The 20,657-nt window shown below is 42.6% G+C and overlaps 1 protein-coding gene across 1 annotated transcript in view; it reads left to right on the top strand.

Annotated features, from left to right (window-relative positions):
- Window positions 1–20,657, top strand: part of Ly86 (lymphocyte antigen 86) — a 57,763-nt gene that overhangs the window by 15,658 nt on the left and 21,448 nt on the right. Inside the window, exons 2-3 of the mRNA XM_005066384.4 lie at window positions 10,091–10,177; window positions 11,765–11,893. Coding sequence (XP_005066441.3) covers window positions 10,091–10,177; window positions 11,765–11,893 — 216 coding nt within the window. The remainder of the gene's footprint in view (window positions 1–10,090; window positions 10,178–11,764; window positions 11,894–20,657) is intronic.

Consider the following 20,657-nt stretch of genomic DNA (forward strand, 5'->3'; position numbering starts at 1 on the left):
AAAGATTGGAGGTGGCTAAGCATGGATGCCAGCTGCCATGGGCATCCTTGTTCTGTGTCCTGAGGTGTTAGCAGCTCCACTCCTGTGGCACCAGTGGCTTCCCAGAGGCAGTCTTGTGCTGGCTTTTCAAGAGCCGAGTGAGCTCAGAAGTTTCCAAGCATACCTTGAACTACAAGTCTCCTGTAATGCCTCCCTTGGGACCCCGCTTCTCTAGCAAGAGTTTCTTTCAAGTGGACCCTGCCTGTGGAATCCTGCGGCAAGGACACCTTCAGATGCACTGCCGTTGTGGAAATTAGCTGGGTGGTTTCTAAGAGAATTGAACACACACTTGCCAGATGACCCAGAAATCCACTCATGGGCACTTATTCCAGAGAAATAAAAAGGCACAATACAAAAAACAATACGTGAGTTGGTGATAGATTTATCAGTAGTAGACAAGAAGTGGCCAAGTGGCTTGGCCTCCAGAACTCTTCAGGAGGCGATTCTGGGAACTTCATGGTCCCTATGTGTTGTAGATGGGTATCCTCTAAACACACCAGCCATCAACCTCTTCATCGGAGCAGCTGTGACTCATTGCAAGAAACCCTCCAGATCAATTGTACTGACATTCTTTCATAGTAGGAGAGGTTGAGAAGGCTCAATAGACCCTCACCTGAGAGTCAAGCCACTACTTGCCTACACTTCCTGCCTAGCGCTGCATAATTCTGCCTACGCTGCATGTGACTTCATGGTCTTGGGAGGTGAGAGAGCACTTAGTGTGGAAGTCTAACTGCCCTGAAGTTCATGCTGCTATGAGGAAGTCATCATCTATGCTGGAGTGAGACTTTTCGGAGTGTGGTTGCTTTGGGGGTCACCTGGGCTCTGTAAGGAGTCCTATAAATAAGGGCTACATGCTAAGCTCAATAAACTAAGTAGTTCATCAAGCAGAACTTCAGTGAAATCACCCTAGTAATATGCCTTTGGTGCCCTACCTTGCTTAAGCTCACACAACAATGAGTGTTTGTGGTGGCTATTATTGGTTGACAACCTGACTACATCTGGAATGAACTAGAATTCAGAAACTAAGGGCACACCTGTGAGAGATTTTTTTTTTGCTCTATTTGAAGTGGTTGAATCTACTTCTAGTCCAGTCCTCTGAGGCAGATAGATACATGCCTTTCATCTGGACCTTGAGGCATGAAGCCACACCTTTATTCTAGACCATTCCTTCTGCTGGAAGTCTGTATAAGGACATAGAAACAGGAAGCTTTTGCTCTTGGCCGGCTTGCTCTGGCCTTGTTAGCACATCCCTTCCTTCACTGGCATTGGAGCCCACTTCTTCCTTCAGGATTCCAGCATATACTGAAGACCACCAGCTGAGACATCCAGCTGGACTGAGCAACTTCCCATTCACAGGCAGCCATTGTTAGGTTAGCTGAACTGCAGCCTGTAAGTCATTCTAATCAATCCCTTTTATACACAGAGAGTGAAAGATTCATTCTATAGTTTCTGTTTCTCTAGTGAACCCTGACTAATACATTGTCCAAGCAAATACTACCTATAAGTTGTTTCTCTGGACTCAGAGGCCTTGTCGTGAAAGTAGCCCAGAACACCTGAAGAAGTTGCTAAGCAGTGGGTTGTGTATACAGTGTGGATACACCAAAGAACCAACTCACCTCCCAATGGGAATGCATTGACATTCTACCACAGAACTCAGGATGGCACCAGTTTGAAAATTTGAAATGCTTTGGGGCATTTTCCATTCGATAATTTTGGACAGTAAATAATAAGTAATGACAACCACTAAAAACAACACTACAGGAAAGGAGGAACCACTATAATAGAATACAACCATTCCCTCCCCTGCTGGGAGAAGCCAAACTTCAGGTATGCTGAGGGAATAGGTTCTAAGGCCAAAGGGGCTGTATATATCCCTCCCCTTTTCTATCATTAAGAGGCTATTACTAATGAGGTTTTATTTATTTTACAATTGAAAGGAAACTAGCAAAGGTTCCAGAATTTTCCATTAGCAACCCAAACACACCTTGACATTAAAAAGCACACTGACCAGCATTGTGTTGGAGTCCTTAAGCCCTCAATTCACTTACAGTACACTCTGATGGCGCTAATGCTGTTTTTATTACATTTGATGCAAAGACTCTTGTCTAAGCATCTGTGTATCTCAGTTGAAAATATAAGCAACTGCATTGGATGTACAACTTTGGATGAGTAGATTTCCTATGAGACACTGGGAAAAGGGACTTGAATGGGAATAGAACTACTATTATTTGAAAGTGAACCACTGAAGCCTTGCTGTGCTAGTCTCTAGTAATGAGATTTGACAAGAGGGAAAGAGAAGAGATCAGTAAAATACAGCTAGAATACGTCCACCCACACTGCACTTACTGTTTCTCCTATTATGCATTGAAGTGGGAAAGAAAAAAAAGGGGGGATTCAGATAAGACAGTAACTTTACAAACAGAAAAGATGAAAGTTGGTTTGAGTTGCTGTGGATGGATTCTAGCACTGGTGTCTGACCCAAGTCTTATACCATCTGCCATCACTAATGGACCCACAGGGACCCTCAAATGGTATCTTATGAAACGATACCAGAGGATTAAGACCCAGGGTCAAAACCACCACACAAGAGAAAACTTTCAACACACACTACGTTGTAATCATAAACAGAAACACAGGCTTGGGGAATTGGTAACCGGCCAGCCTGAAGGACAATGTCTAAATAAGATCTGTTAATATCTGAGGAAAGAATGGTTAAAGATGCAGAGGAACATTTGCTACATCTGACCTTGGACTACTGGATGTTCAAGCACACCCAGAAACTCCATCTCAAGGACCAAAGTCAATATTCCCATTGTTCTCAAGAGAAGTTAATTTACTCAAAGCTTCCTGGATAGCCAAACTGGCAAAAGAGATAGCAGTCAGGGGCCTCACAACCAGGCCTCTCTTGTAATCACTAGCACCTATGAAAGATAATGGAACAAAACTCCACTGTCTAACTAACACCTTCTGCTATTGTCAAACTGCCTGACTTTCTTGTCTTTTCATCTACATACCCAATCAATGATATTCTTGAGCATGTTCATTAGCTTAGACACTTGTTATCTGAATAAATAGAACACATTTCCTAACCTGTAACAGCTTTTACTGAAAGTAAGTATGTCCAACTTTTAGACATTGAGACAAAATTCATGTTTGAGAATGGTGCAGTTGAATTACAAAAAAAATTCACCAAAAAAATCCCATGCCGCTTAAATAAATGTACAAGTTTTTACTGAGCCACCTTCATAATGATCTATCCTGGGCCACAAGGAAGAGCAATAAAGCCTTAGCTTCGATACTGGTGAAGGATGATAAAGGTGTGAGGAAGACATATACAACAGGCTGTGGGCAAAGTAGGGACCCTGAGGGCATCTGGAGAGGTGTGGTTGAGCCGGGTATGAAGATGCAGACCACAGGAGAGAGATAATCGAAGTTTTACTATGTAGGATACAAACCTTTCATAAATTTATTTATTGGAAATTAGCCAAGCACATTAGCATCCTTGGCCTTCACATTAGCATTCTCCTGGGTCAGCCTGTTTTCTGCTAACAGTGCATGCAGGAAGTAAAACCAGAGCTTAAGGTAAGGCAAGAATGGACAGGAAGGTTAAATCCATTGGGGGAAAGTTGGTGTTTCGGGCCTCAGAGTGCAGTCAAACATAAGCACTGGAGAGGCCGTGTGGAGAAAAAGAGAAAGAGTCAGAGAAAGGGAGATGGAGGCGGCCAGGGAGCAGAGAAGGAAAAAAGAAAGGAAGGGAGAAGAGAAAGGAGAGAAAGAGCAATTGCCTTCCCACAGCACATAGTACAGAAGCTTGAAGCTGGCTTTAGACACAGCATGAGGAAAGTTGATGGAGGTTAGACAGGAGGGGTACTACCACTTCTCATAGGAACTTTCTTTTTCCAAGGCAGAGTTTCTCTGTGACTTTTAAATTTTTTTTTAGGTTAGAAACAATTTTGTTTCACGTGTCAATCCCAGTTCCCTCTCCCTCCCTTCCTCCCACGCCCTCCCTACCAGGTTCCCCAGTCCCCCACCTAATCTCCAATACGATCCCTAAGGAGGGTGAAGCACTCCATGGTGGATCTCCAGTAACTGTCATTTCATGCAGGACAAGGCCTCTGGAGCCCAAGAGTCCTGGCTGAGAGAGCCTCCCATATTGTGGCATGGGCACTTAAATAAACTAATAAAAATTTCCCCCATGAGAGAAAATTGGCCAATTTCTAACGGGCTTTTAAATCCAAGCAATAGAACTAGATGTAAGGACACATACACACACACTTAGGATCACTAGGAAAAGAGTCTCTACTGAGGAATAATCTAGATTAGGCTAGCCTGTGGCCATGTCTGTGAGAGACTGTCTTGGTTGCTGTGCTGGCTAAATTTATGTCAGCTTGACACAAGCTAGAGTCACTGGAGAGGAAGGGAGCCTTAATTGAGAAAATGTTTCAATAAGATCAGTCTATAGGCCACATAGAACATTTTCTTAACTAGTGATTGGTGGGGGAGGGCCTAGCCCATTGTGGTTGGGGCCACCCCTGGGCAGGTGGTCCTGGATTCTATAAGACAGCAGGCTGAGTGAGCACCATGGGGAGCAAGCCAGTAAGCAGCACCCTTTCATGGCCCCTGCATCATTTCCTGCCTCCAGGTTCCTGCACCGTTTGATACTGACTTCCTTTGATAATGAACACTGATATGGAGGTGTAAACCAAATAAACCCTTTGCTCCCCAAGTTGATTTGGTCATGGTGTTTCATCACAGCAATAGTAACCCTGAGTCAGTTGTCAATTGGTTTATCCCATGTGGGTGGCAATTTCATGAGCCAAACCCTGAATTATAGGAGAGATAAGAAAGCAAGTTTTTCAGGACGTAAGCAAGTGAGGATCTGTTTTGTTCCTTCCACTCTTGGCTGTAGATGATATATGACAAGCTGCTGAATGTATGCCTTGACTCCCCCTCTGTGATGGCATGGGATCTGGAACTGTAAGACAAATAAACCCCTTTTCTCTCCTACATGGCTTTGGTCAGAGTCTTTGGTCACAGTGACAGGATGAATCTAGAACACTGGAGAAATTTGAGTGAAGTTTGTGGACTCAAGCTAGCCAGCAGGAAACACAGAGGCTTCAGGGAGTACACAGAACACAGGACTTGACGACACATTCATCAGACTGCCTGAGACAGAGCCAACCAGAAGCCCGGAGGGGTGCCCCCTCATCATCATCTCCAGCTAAAGAACTGCACTTCCAGAGCCATTTGTATTTCTTCCCACCTATTCCAGTTGAAAGCTCCATCTTCCCCGAACACACACTGGCCAGAAAGTATCAAGACAAGGATACCGGCTACTGGGACATCACCCTAGTCCATCCGGCTCAGGAGATTCCAAGCAGCTAAGAGTATAAGGCATGAGAAAGTTTCTGGAGTTGGTATTCATTGAGACCTCACTCTCTTTAAGCCCCACTGGTTTCTGCAATTCTGTTCCATGAATATACCAGAATGTCCAAGATGGATATGGTACCATTGGCCTTTGTAAGCCAAACAGACGCCATGTGGGCCATCCATTGGCACATGGGAAACCTACAAATGCAGCGTCACTGCAAATTGAAGCTCTCTGGGTTGAGAGCAGCCTAGGTCTATAAGTGTAAAATACTAAGAACGGCTCTGCACCAGGGCCTATGATCTCCCCATCCACAGGGTTTTGACAAGGAATACAGGACCAAGCATGAAATTCTTCCCAGTAAAGCAGCCTTCAGTTACCCCATAACAGTGATGTCACTATTACACCGGTAAGCATATCTTGCCCGGCAGCTCAGTGTCAATTCCAGCACTGGGTAATATACTAATGTCTTTTCAGCCCCTCTAGTGCTTTCCAGAACTATGAAAGCTAGCCAGCAGGAAGGATGGATACTTCCTGGTCAGTTTGAGACTGATTTCTCTATGTCTTGCAGCCAGAGTGTGTAATGTCAGTAGCAGTAGGGTCCTACCATATAGTTATGATGGATAACCAAGGCCAATGGCATTGGCCCATACTGTCTGGGAGGCCTCTAGGGTTTCCCTAATCAATCATTCCTAAGCAGATCTTTCCACACCTTGCAAAACTGACACTTTTCTTGAGGAGGAGCATTGTCCACCAAGGCAGGTGCTCTGCTTGAACTCTCACAGTTAAGTTGTATTTTGAAATTATCTTGTTGACCAGTGTTTTCTGTGAGGCTTCTTCATACATCCTTAGTTTTGTTTTTTGGGGTTTGTTGTTGTTGTTTTGTTTTGTTTTGTTTTGTTTTTGATTGACCCGTCCACTCTCCCTCCTCTTTCTCACCACCTCCTCCATCCCTGCTTAATGCTTTAATCCTCTGTTTTTCCCCTCTTTTTTCTTTTCACATGTCTTCTACTCTCCCTATGCTTAATTTTTTTAAGTTGGGCTATGAGATAGTAGGCTTCCACATGGCTTTTTATACCCCCTTCTTTGAGTTAGTCCTCCCTTTCACCCCTGGTTTCCCCCATGCGCCCACATTTTTCCCTGCTTAAGTCTTTCTGGCCCTAGGACTCAACCTCACACCTTCTGCTTCATTTGTTATCTTGCCCCCCCTTAACTTGCCTGCAAAGGTCCCTTTCTGCAAGGAAGTAATTTTTTTTAAATCTGTGCCACCTCACTAGGAGTAAGTTAGTACCATGTGGATCACGGGAGTGGAGGTAGGGGGTTGTCAGCAGTTCCTGTCATACTATGGATTGTCACAGGGATGCTTTATCACATGGAGAGCAACTGGAGATGCTCATTGCCGTCCTGTGATACAAAAGATTATGTGAGACTAAATGATGACAATAATGAGGTTAAGTTATTTTGCTTTAAGGTTCTCAATGACATTATTCCAAATAACCTTCAATATTTTTTTCTTCCAATGTTACTGAGGATCTAGCATAATATGACATGTCACCTGTCGTTCTGGGAGCCCATGTCTAGTAGAGGAAGGGCTGGATGTGCAAAACACACAATACAGAGCATGCTGCATGCCCAGATGGAAACATAAGAAAGGACATGAGGGTGGGACTGAAGGAAGTGATGTCACTTTTTCCTACAGGTTTGTAGACAGCATACTGACATCCAAAGACATCACTCTTGCATATAAACTGGAGAAAATTGTCAGGGAAGCTCGGGAAATCCCTAAGTACTTTTAAACTAATCTTTCTGTTTCCATGTACATTTCCTTAGAGAGAAGAGACAAATGACCTACTGATCCCTTTGTGACTTGTTTCTTATTAAAATTATTTTTCTAATACCAGGAAAGGTTGTATTTCTTTCTCCTCTTTTTAGTTTACCCTATGAATAGCTTTAAAATATTGATAAGCACTCCCTGGAATTCCTTAGCTGCTAACTGAACAATACATAATGCTTTTTTCATTTTGCCTTAGATGGCAATTTAAATTAATGCACAATTTTGAGGGTACACTTTCCTAAACATCTGTTGTTTAGATGGTCTCTGTTTTCTTCCATATTGAGTGCTAAATGTGTAGCAGGAGCAATTGGCTTTTCCTTCCCCAACACTGTTTTCCAGCTTGAAAAAAAGTCCTGAGACAGCATGAAAAGTCAAGTGAGCATGAGAAAAGAGGGGCGTCTCCCTCAGAAGATTAGAAAGCAAGCCAGAAGGAGTTTGCTCAAAAGGACACCTGTGTTAGAATTGCCAGGCTGGAGTTTTGCAGGGGCCATTTCCATCACAAGCATCAGTGACAATGGTGCATCACCTCTCAAGTCAGTCTGTGGATAATAATCACACTGTATGCACCATCGCCTAGAAACTCGCAGCAGAAAGCAGGTATGAAACTGAATTACACACAGAGAAAATGTCCCAGGTGGACCTACAAATGAAATCAGCATACATTTCCTAGGACTTACTTATTGATTACAATGCACAATACTTACTGAGCAGCAATGTGCTTTTGTTGTGCTTTTGTTAACGCTGAGTTTATATCTTGACTCGGGGACTTTCTATGTTGGGATCTAGTTAATACATTTGAGTCTATATGCTGCAATCTATGAAGGAGGATAGCCATACCTATTTCTCGGATTGTTTCTTATTCTACCAGTCTGAATCCTATAGAGGAAGTAATAACTAATCATGTAATCTTGATATAAATAATTTAATATAGGGAATTTGCTAATTAACTGAAAAAGTTGGCAAGCCAAGAAGCAAAGGGACAGTGAAGAAGAGTTGCTTCCTCGAGGTCTGGGAGAGCAAAGGGCAAAAGCTGGCAGGATGAAAATCTGGATGCTTGGAAGACGGAACTTGTGGCCTGAGGCAGGGAGCGGAGTAACCACTTCTGAGGCACTGTTTTGTGTAGATCTGGGAACACGGAGAGCTGAGCCTGGCTGGTTCCAGGAAGGGGCAAGAGAAGCACATATTAGAACCAAGCACCCCTGATGAAAAGCAAGCCCAGACCCTGTCTCTGGCCTCCATGTCCCTCTGACCACAGAGAGGCAGCCTCACAAAGCAAAGTGCAAAGGCTGGATTTGGAGCCGAGACGTGAACAGCTTAATCGATGACCCATGCTCGTTCATTATGTGTGTTTGTGGCGTACCTGTCTGTCAGATGAGCTGAGCACTGGGGAGTCTGGAAACACAGATTGCAAATTCTTATAAAGTTCTAAGCTTAAGGTGGCTTTCCTCCCTTAGGCCCAGTGGGAAGCAGAATGGAATAGAAAATGAAAAATAAAGGACCACAAAAATAACCTTAAAATGGTCTAAGTTTACACTAGGTGCTATAGTGTTAAGGCACAGAGCAAATAACCAAGTAATACAGTTGGGTTTCTATAGCCACGGTCACCACATCCTCAGATTCAACCAAAAACAGATCTAATGTATTTGAGTGTGAGCATACTGAGCATGTGCAGACTTCTTCCTGTGTTCCTCGAACAAAACCATATAGCAATGATTCACACTGCATTTGCCTGGTACCACGCAATTGCATCATACTTAGAACTATTGTAAGTCTCCTAGAAATGGCTTAAACTGTCTGGTGCAGGGGGACTGAAGACATGACTCACTGGAGAACCCACTTTTGATTTCCAGCACCCACATGGCAGCTCACAACTCCAGTTCCGGAGGATCCAACTCCTCCTTCTGTCCTCCACAGATACCCAAGTAGTACACATACATACATGTAGGCATTCATACATACACTTTAAAAAGTGAGTGAATATATATATACACAGGAGAATTGCATAGATTCTATTAAAATGTGGTATTTTATATCAAGAAATCAGACATCTGTGGATTTTGGTATCCATGGGAGAAGCAGTCCTGGCATGGATATTGAAGGATGATTTAGACATATTTACACAGCTAGAAGAATTTATGAATTCAGAGGAGCAAAAGATTATTTTCAAGACTGTGGGGAAGCCTTCACAAAAGGCAAGAAATAGCAAGAAACTTTTGAAATTAGAGAAAGTATACAAGCGAATCAGAGGGCTGGAGATTTGTACTGTGTGTGCGTGTGTGTGTGTGTGTGTGTGTGTGTGTGTGTGTGTGTGTGTGTGTGTGTAAGTCCATAAAATGGACTCAGGATGTGAAATATGGCTTGGGGTAGGGGACAGTAGTCTCTTTTTGTTCTTTATTCCAATTCATAAGGGGCATTTTAAATAAACAAAAATTACATGTAAAATATGTTATCTTTGACCCATGGCTGTTTAGCATAATGCCTTGCACAGAGCAGAATATGGGGGGGGGGCTCCCTTGAATGGGATGGGATGGGATAGTATAAGATGAACCAGGATTGTAAAGAGAGTGTCTACACACATCTCCTTCTATCAGCAAGATGAAGGTCAGGGACTCAAAGAACTTGAGCAAAGACGAAAAAAATGTAGGCAATAAGCTTGTCATCTGTGGACTGAGGCATGCCATTGGAGTGAAGGTGACAGTGATTGCGGACAGGCTGGGAGGAGCTGCTGAAATGTCACAGGATTTTTTAAGTGTGGGGCCCTTTAGTGAGGCCTGCAAAAGCCAGTAGAGCAGACTTGCAGATGAGTTCACATGTGCTCACCACTAATCTCTTGGCATCCTCTTTGGCAGATCCCTTACAGGATTTTGGCCTTTCCATTGACCAGTGTTCCAAGCAGATCCCACCACAACTCAACATTAGATTTGGCATCATTCTGAGTAAGTAGATGTGGTTACCTCGATATGAAGCATAACAGAGCCTTGTCCTCCTCTGCACATGCAGTGACTGTTAATTGACAAGCACAGCAGGCTGCACCGGGATCCCACCTCCATCTCTCATATCCCCTCTCTAGTTAATCCCTCGTGGTCATGAAATACTGTGCTTTGGTATTAAAGAGACTCCAGATGCTCATTCGACACTGTCAGCACCTGGTCACCATAAACAACAACAACAACAAAAAGAAGTGATTGTCTCGTGGTTACATATTACTTTGTCACAAATGATCTGCTATACCCCATAACAGCATGGTCTGTTACTCACATTATTTTGCTTCCCAAACAATAAGGGAAGTTCTTATAATTTGGGAAAAAAGGAGGGGCCAAATCTTTCTTCCCAGCCTAGGCTATGAGACCATATGCTTCCTAGTCATTTCTTGGGTGATCATGTCGTTAGAGTAAGCCAGTATGTCTGTCAGAGCTACTAATGTATCTCCACTTTTATAAGACCAGTTTCCCCAAAACATAGCAGAAACACTTAGTAACTGGGCATCTAGAATTATTCTCAAAGACTCAAAGGCAAAGGACTCTCACATGACTGGGTCTTCCTAGAACTCTGAACAATATCTGGTCTCACAGCATCTGAATAAATGCTATGGGCAAGGAAACCAAGTTGGGGGGGTGAGAAACAAAAGAAAGGAGTGGGAAAGGGGCCAGAGAGAAATGAAGCTGCCAGCAGAGCTGGCTGAAATGCTCTAGGAAGCCATGTGCAGTATCTATCAGGCAGCAGCAGTGGGAAAATGCAGATCCAGTCATGCTCTGCTACTATCTTGGGGTTAAATTACACTATGGAACTAAGGAACTCTAAAAGCCAGACTTGCAGACATTCCATTGATGAATAAAGCACTGAGCATCAGGAGGAGAGTGTAGCCAATGAACTGCTGTAGCATGAATTAATAAGATCAGAAAAGCAAAGTGGCCAGTCACTAGAGAGTACTCACCTCTACCAATGCTCAGACCAAAGGGTGATCCACCGAACCTCAGACTGCTCCTGGCTTCACTGCTCCTCAGATTCACTCAGACTGCAATGCTCCCCACCAAAAACCAGACTGCTCTCTGGGAGACCCTGTCTCTTCCTCCCTTATATTACTCTCTGCCCAGCCATATCACTCCTGTCTCTACCTCCCTAGTGCTGTGATTAAAGGTGTGAGCTCTGTTTCTCTTTTAGACTGATTCACTCTCATGTAGCCCTCGATGGCCAGATCCATCTGCATCTGTCTCCTGAATCCTGGTATTAAAGGCATATGCTGCCCCTGACTAGCCTCTATGGCTAACTAGTCTGGCTGCTTCACACTCTGATCTTCAGGTAAGCTTTATTAGATCATAAACAATATATCACCTCAAGCTGCCTTACCCAGAACAGGTAAAGCATAAGCTAGAAATGCTGCTTTGTCAATAAGAGACATGCCCCCCACCTCACCCCCTGCATGCATCAGGTTGAAGGCTGTGAAGGCCATTTAGATGGTGCTGTTGGGCCTTGAGTGACTTTGCAGGGCAGACACACAGTGCTGAAGTTGTACTTCTTTCTAGGAGAGGACATCAGAGAGCTGTTTCTGGATATAGCTCTTGTCTCAAGAGGCTCTTCTATTCTGAACTTCTCCTACCCCATCTGTGAGGAGGACCTGCCCAAGTTCTCTTTCTGTGGAAGAAGAAAAGGAGGTAAGCCACCAGCTTTGCTGACTGATCGCACCTGACACCAGGGTCCTGGTGGACAGAGCCCTGGCTCTCCCTGCTCACCTTTGGGAGCCCACACCCCACTCATCAGCACCCATTGCGTACAAATACCAGGCAACTCTGTGCAGAGGACCTCCTGGGACAGATGTTGTGAGCAATGACAAGAAGGTACATAGGAGATGGTTCTACTGGAGGCTTTTCCCACACATATAACGGTATCTTACTCAAAAGATTGGCAGCACAAAGAGCCAATAGTTTCTAAAAACCCACATGAAGTCAGTATATTTCCAGGTTTTCTCTAACAATTTCTGCAGTGGTAAGGTCTCTCCCATACAGCAACAACTCAGAAAAAGAAAAGAGAACAAGGCTTGCTAAAAGTCACTGCTGTTCCCAGGGGGTCACTGACTGGTGGGGACATCAGGAAGCTGCACTCCAAGTAGAGAAGCAGAAACCACATTGGATGAGCTCCCTTCTTTCCAGTTCTACTCCTCTCAGCAGTCACTGGTTGCCTGTAGTTCTTTGTCTAGGAGTGGGACCCCATGAAATGTCCCCCTTCGTTAGCATGTTTAATAATATTGCCATTGCTGCAGCCTTGTTTGTACAGCTGTTTCTAGGGCAGGCTCTTTCCTAGCAGAGTTTCTGATATTCAGTCTCTTACAGTCTTTGCCCCTCTTCTTTGATGTTCCCTGCACCATGGATGCAGGGGCAGTGATATAGATAAATCCACTGAGGTCAGGTTCCCCATGATTTGTTGGATTGTGTCAAGCTGTGGTTTTCTGTGATTGTCTCCGTTTGCTGTAAAGAGAAGTGTCCTTGATGAGGGGTGGTAGCTACACTTATCTGTGAGTATAAGGATAAGATTTAGAATGTAGCAAGAAATTATGCTGGTCTGGTGATGTGGCGAAGTAGGTTCTTCTCTAAGGGCCATTACCTCACTAGCCCTGAGAAACTGTCGAGGTTTCTAGTATCAGGTGTGATTTGTCTCCTGTTGAATGGGCCTTAAGCCCAATTAGACAGCTCTTAATTGCCACCAACATGTGAGCGCCACTTATTGCAGCTTTATCCCCTGGAGGTTTTTGATGAGTTGAGTACATCCATGAGTTTCCTCAACATGATGAACACGCCAAGTCAATTTCTTTTCACTTCTGTATTTTTTAATCTAAAAAAATGCATAAAACCAGGATGGCACAATCTGTAGTAGCATCAGCATCCAGAAGGGGAACTACGTCAGGAAGTGAATCTGAACAGCAATTCCTAGAGCATAATTAGGAATATAAAATTTCTCACACATGGTCAGATGCTAATTCAACCAACCAGGACTCTGGGAGTTTTAAATACATGACAGAAAGGTAGGAGGAATTACTGCCTTCCCTGGAGCCCATGGAGACACACAAACATAAAATATTAAAAGCTGAGAGACATATAGGAGAGACATATGGTGTTTGTCTTTCTGAGCCTGGGCTACTTCCTTAATATAATATTTTCTAAGTCTTCCCATTTTCCCAGAAATTACATAATCTCATTTTTCTTTATCTCTAAATAAAGTTCTGCTGTGTGTATATGCTCCATTTTTATTACCCATTTATCTGTTGAATGACATCTAGGCTAATTCCATTTCCTTGCTATTGTGAACAGAACAGTCATAAAAACGGATAGGCAAGTGTCTCTTCAGAAGATTGTAGAGTCTTTTGAATAGATGCCAATGAGTGGTATGACTCGGGTCAAATGGAAGTTCTATTTCTAGCTTATTAGACAAGTGTCTCTGACTGAAATCCATGATGGCTACACCTGGGTGTATTCTACCAACAGGAAATAATGGTATTCTTCCCCTCATCCTCACCAGTATTCATTGTCATTTGTTGTGCTGGTAACAACCATTCTGACAGCTAAGTAATATTTCACTGTGTAAATAAATGTACCACATTTCCATTATCCACTCATCTCTGATGGCCATCTAGGCAGTTTCTAATTTCTGGCTATTATGAATAGAGCAGCAATGAACATGAATGAATAAGTATCTCTGTAGTGGAATGGAGTCCTTTGGGAATACGCCTAAGAGTGGTAGAGTTGCATCTTGAGGTAGATATATTCCCAGTTTCCTGAGGAACTCTCTTACTGATTTCCATAGTGTCTGTCCAAGTTTACACTCCTGCTGGCAATGGATAAGTTTTCCCCTTCTCGAACATCCTCACCAGCCTGAGCTGTCATTATTTTATTGACATTGGCCATTCTGACTGGTATAAGATGGAATCTCAAAGTAGTTTTGATTTGCATTTCCCTGATGAGTAAAGATATTGAACACTTCTTTAAGTGTTCCTCAGTCGTTTGTATTTCATCTTTTGAAAATTCTCAGTTCAGTGCTGTGCCCCATTTTTTAATTGGGTTATTTCCAGCATTGCTCTTTACTTAATATTGCCTTGGCTATCTAAGAATGGTGTCTGGGAAAAATGGTGTTGGCATTTTGGTGGGGACTTAATTGAGTCTTTAGATGCTCTCTGGTAAGATGGCATTTTTACAATATTGATTCCTCCAACCCATAAGCACGAGAGGTTTTTCCATCTTTCAGTGTCTTCTTCAATTTCTCTCTTGAGAAATGGGCCCCTTTAAGTGTTTTGATGTCTTCACTATAGAAGTCATCACTTCCTTCACTGTGTTTACTCCCAGATATTTCACATGTATGATGGTTATTGTAAATGAGATGGTTTCCATCATTTCTTCTTCAGCATGTTTGTCATTGACAGATAGGAGGACAACAGGTTTTTGTATAATTTTATATCTTGCCACTTGACAGTGTTAATCGGCTGTAAGAGTTTTCTAGTAGAGCATTTGAGATCTCATGCATAGAATCATATCATCTTCAAATAGAGATAGTTTGACTTCTGTCCTTTCCAGTTACAACTCTTTTATTAGTGCCTCTTGTCTTACTGCTCTAGCCAAGACTCCCATCACTATATTTTAAAAGTGGGGGAAGTGGATACTGTATTTTGTTCCTGATTTTAATAGAAATGCTTCAGAATTTTCCCATTTAATATAATGTTGGCTGTAGGTTTGTCATATATGGCCTTTATTATTTTGAAAAACATCCCTCTGTTCCAAGTTTCTCCAGGACTTTTATCATGAAAAGATATTGGATTCTGAATCTATTGAAATACCCATGTGATTTCTATCCTTGAATCCTTGAGTACACTACATGATGTGCTGCCTTAAAGTTATCTGAATACTGTTATAAACTGTTTAGTTGTATTGATATACACACATTGAAACATCCTGGAAAGCTTGAAGTAAAGCTGACTTGATTGTGACAAATGCCCTTTCTTGTGTTTTCTTAAATTTGATTTGCAACTATTTCATTGACTTTTTTCATCCAATCCTTTCTACCTACTCTTGTCTAGGCTAGCCTCCAACCCTCCTGGCCACATTTAGCAGACCCCTCCCACTATTCCTTCGATCCCATCTCTTCCTCCTCCCTTTCTTTCTTTCTCTCTTTCTTTCTTTCTCTCTTTCTTTCTTTCTTTATTTTGTGGTCCACTCCATCATTTTCTGACTCCAGTCTTCCCTGTCTCCCTTTCTGCTACACAATGACTAAGTCCCTTACTTGGTGCCAACTACTCTGGGAAACCTAAGATAAACCAAGGATCTTGTCTGCCATCCAGGACATTATTGGCCTTTAAAAAAAATACCATGGTTATCATATGTGTTTCCCCAGGGAGGGTGAGGCCTTCCATGGGGGATCTTCAAAGTCTGTCATATCATTTGCAGCAGGGCCTAGACATTCCTCCATGTGTCTAGGCTGAGAGTGTATCCCTCTATGTGGGGTGAGTGTCCAAAGTTCATTTGTGTTCTAGGGATAAATACTGATCCACTACCAGAGGCCCCATCGATTAGCCAGACTTCCAAACTGACATCCTCATTCATGAGGGTCTGGAACAGTCCTATGCTGGTTCCCCAGCTATCAGTGTGGGGTCCATGAGCTCCCCCTTGTTCAGGTCAGCTGTTTCTGCGGGTTTCTCCAATATGGTCTTGACCCCTTTGCTCATCACTCCTCCCTCTTTGCAACTGAATCCCAGAGTTCAGCTCAGTGTTTAGCTATGGGTGTCTACTTCTGCTTCCATCAGCTACTGTATGAAGGCTCTAGGATGGCATATGAAGTAGTTATCAATATGTGTTTCCATCGAACAAAATGGCAGGTCGGCGTATGAGGTAGTTCATTCCCCCAGTGTTCCATCTCTGAGAACATAAACACACTAGGGAACTGAAAAAAGAATTGCTTGCCTGTCTGTCTGCCTTAAAGTTGTCTGAATCCTGTAACAAGGTGTTCAGCTATGTATATTCACATTTGAGTAGTATTCCTTTGTGTACAGGTTATATTTTCTTTATGCATTCATCTGTTACAGGAAATACAAGTTGATTCTAAAGTCTATAGTCTGTAATGAACAACACGCATCATAACCTTCACTGTCCTACTTCTTCAGTTACATCCTGTCCCACCCCTCATATGTACCTTTAGTATCTCAGTAGAAGGTTACCACTTTCTGACCACAGCCTGTATGTTAACAAGTGCTATGTTTGGGTGGTCCCTTTGGCCTGTAACACCTGCTCCTATTTGTCTTCCATGCCGACTTAACTCAAGAATCCTCCCAACCAGATTAATTGCTTCAGTCATTGCCAAAACCAGGGAATTGTGTAGGGGAGCAGATGGCAGAGATGCTGAATAACCATTACGGGGGTACAATTGGATAGGAAAAATTACTGAATGTTTTGTGATTGGCAATAATTCATGGTTCCTATTTCTGGCCCCATCTCAGCTTCAGTGGTGTGTGTGTGTGTGTGTGTGTGTGTGTGTGTGTGTGTGTGTGTGTGTGATGAGACTGCACTCCTTGAAGGCATGAATATTTTGGCTTCCTGTCTCTGTGGACATGGCAGGTAGAGCTGTATCACAGAGAGATAGGGAACACTCATTCTGTTGAATTTGGTGAGGGCAAATGATAGACTGGGAACAAGGACACCAGTTCACATCAGATGAGAGTGCATAAGAGTGATTCTGTGTTACACTAGACACAGGAGGCTCATCAAATCCTCATGGGGAGGAAATTGTCTTAGTCTTCCAAGATCAAGGAAACCTTACTATTTATCCTGCGCCTGGTTTTAATAGAATTAATAAATAAAACAGGAGAAATATTGTTCCCTCAAACAGTTTAAGGACTCTAAATCTGTTTAGCAGCTCAGAAAGCTTACCCTGGACTTATCTGAATGCTGGGCATGCAGCCCACAGTCATTTACTTTCCTTATTGCTATGAGGACAATGACTGCAGAGGCAAGCAGAGGGGTGCACATTTGGGGAATTGCCAGGAAATTTTATTTAGTATAAAACAACCAAATAAGGGATACACAAATGCTGAACAAATCATTATGTAAATTAAGTAAGCCAGAAAAGTGAAATCTTAAAATTCAGAGGCCTCTTGGGTCATTGTATTTTTTAACCTACTGCAGGAAGGGTGGTTGCAGTGATTAACACTGTGATCGGGAGCAGCAAAAGACACCAGGGAGACCTAGAGTCATCAAACCCAAGCAGAAGCTGCTGTTCCCATGTCATACATGAGACAGAGCCCCCGGAGCCTTGCAGTTCTTCTTAGCAGAGAGGGAAGAAAAGTTGTTGTCCCCTGTGGGTGACACAGTCAGCTGCCATCTGCAGGTCAGCTGCTGTGAGGTGCTTACCACATACTCCTTTACAAACTGGATTCCTCTGGCTATTATCCAAGCCAAAAAGAGCTATCAAATGGGTCAGGTTGAGCAAAAATGAATGAATAAAATGTAGTTTCCTTCTCCTCCACTCTGCCTCAGCTACTAAGGCAAGAGGCACTTTGGAGTAAAAAGCCAAGTGGCAACCCTTGAACCCAAGGATTGCCTATTGTGTATGTGTTTGAGGGGATAATTTCTCCTTCCCCACAAAAATCCAAGAAAATTCAAGGAGAAACAGCACAGTTCAGATTCCGTGATATGGAGAAGTCCCCACCACACGCAAGGAGTGTCAAGCAGTGTCCTGCTACTGGGTAGTTGAGTTATGGTTATGGTTATCCATCATGGTTACCTTATCAGATATTGAATTTGGTTATATTTTAGTTAGACCCCTGCTGTCCTGTGCTTGGATCATAAGCCACATGTAGTTACAGAGCCCCTGAAACTATGCCAGTCTGAGCTGTAGTATGCCATAAGTCTAAAGTATAGGCCCAATTTTTAAAAACAATATGACATAGGGATGGAGAGATGACTCAGAGGTTAAGAGCACTGGCTGTTCTTCCAGAGGTCTTGAATTCAATTCCCAGCAACCACATGGTGGCTCAGAACCATCCATAATGAGATCTGGTGTCCTCTTCTGGCACGCAGGCATACATGCAGACAGAATAGCACATACATAATAAATAAATAAATCTTAAAAAATAAACAATATGACGTAAAAGCATATTATGTCACCATCATTGATAGTTGTTTGTTTTCATTTTCTGTGGCTCTAACATAATATCTGAAACCTGGTCATTTTTGAAGAACTGAAGTTTGTTTGTCTTTGTACTACCAGAACGGAACCAGGAACTTTGCTTGTGCTAAACAAGTGCTCTAAGCCTTAGTGATACCAGAACATAGAGGTTTAGTTGACTAGTGATTCTAGAGGCTGGAAACCCAAGTTCAGAATCTGGCCAGAGCCTTCCTGCTACATCAGGACACAGTAGAAAGCATCACAAGGGACAACGGAGCAAGTTGCTAGCCTGGGTTTCTCCTCCTTCTCTTCCAAAACAACTAATTGTATTGTGAAGGATCCACTTCTGTGACATCATCCAACCCAGATTACCTTCCACATCCAAATGCCATTCATAAACTACTTCAGAGATTTAATTCCCAGCACAAAAAAAACTTGAAGGACATATTCAAACCACAGCAATGTTGAAATAATGTCTGGGACATGGTCAGCATGTTTGTCATTTTCTTTTATCACAGTACTTGAGATAATCAACTTGAAAAGAGGAAGCATTTATTTGGGCTGTTCAGTCCATGGTGGTTGGTTCTGTCGTTTGGGGGCCAAGAGTATGTGATGGAGCAAAGCTGTTTACCTCATGGCGACCAAGAAACAAAAAGACAAAAAATGGCTGTAATCCCAGTATCCCCCTGAAAAACACACCCCAAATGGCCTACCATCCTTCCATAGGGGTTTTGTTTTCCAACAGCTTCACAGGCTGGGAACCTTCAATGCATGGGTCTTTGGAGAATATTTAAGTTTCAAATCATAAGACTGAGTTAAGTAAAATATATCAATGTATTATGTGTTTATTGATAAGGTTATGTTAGCTTATTGTGAAAACTACTTGTTGTTTTTCAAATGTGACTTCTCAAAAACAAAATTAGGGGCTAGGGAGACGACTCGGTGGGTAAAGGTACTTTCTGCCAAGCCTGATGTCTTGAGTTTGGTTCCTGGAACCCACACAGTAGAGGACAAAAACTGAGTCCTGAAAGTTGTCCCTCTGACCACCACAAGTGTGCTATGGCCTCTACACATCCATACATGTGTAGACACACATATATAATCAATCAATCAATGTAAAAAAAATTAAAACAAAATTGTACATGCATAATGTTCATTATAATTCTACTGGGCATGGCTGCATATTAATAAATCACATGTATTATAATATGTATATATAACATTATTATATGTAGTAATATAGTATAACTGTCCAACAGAACTATAATAAAAGTAATGTATTACCTATAGCATTATTATGATATAATATATCCACATAATATGTATTTATACTGTATAATAACATTGCATATAATAACATTATATATTACAGTGGGTATCTTTATCCTATGTATTAACTAGCATAACATTTATATAATATTTATTGTATTGTTACCTCCCTTTAAAATGGTGAGAATCCCAACATATAGATTGTACCCCAAACCAATTAAATAAAATTCCCTGGAGTCAGAATGAAGCCAGGTTAGTCCAGTCTCCACCACAGCTAAAAAGCACTCCCCTCACTTCAGGAAGTCATCACAGATAGTGGACGGCATTATCATAGCACTTGACTGCACTAGGCACCTGTGCCAGAATGCCCTATGTATTAACAAATGTACTGCTTCTGTCAACCTTAGCCAGTGTGGAAGCTTTGTTATTGCTTCTGTGATACTGTGTCTTACAATATGTATTCTCTGTCCTTGGTTCCCAGCAGCTTCCAAACCCTTTGTAACTTCCTGAGCCACAGAGGAACTGGGAGAACCTTTTGTTCTCATGTTAGTCATGGACACAGATACTAAGCCCATTGAACTTTCTTGGATGATGAGTATCTTTGCTCCACTGATGTTAGTCTTGGTTGGCTCTGCAGCTGGTCATCAGAAATGCGAAGTCATATTACAAGCCAGGAACCTCCCATCCCACCCACTTCCATCTTCTGATAAGGCATAGGAGATTGAGTTAATATCAAATCATGTCCACATGTGGGGCAGCTCCAAGGTGATCCCTAAAATGGGAGTGCAGGTCCCTGTGGAGGCAGTGTGCCTAGAATGGACACAGAAGTCAGCACATAGCTTGCCTTGTGTGTTCACTTGTATCCTCTGTAATACCTGCCTTGTGTGTTCACTTGTATCCTCTGTAATAACCTTTCAGAATGAACAGAAAAATGTTAGCAAGTGTTTTCCTGGGTTCTGCAAGCTGTTTAGCAAATTATTAAGCAAAACAAAGGGCTCAGATGCATCC

Source organism: Mesocricetus auratus, unplaced genomic scaffold (assembly GCF_017639785.1).
Source record: "Mesocricetus auratus isolate SY011 unplaced genomic scaffold, BCM_Maur_2.0 Super-Scaffold_100013, whole genome shotgun sequence".
In the NCBI taxonomy this organism is placed as follows: domain Eukaryota; kingdom Metazoa; phylum Chordata; class Mammalia; order Rodentia; family Cricetidae; genus Mesocricetus; species Mesocricetus auratus.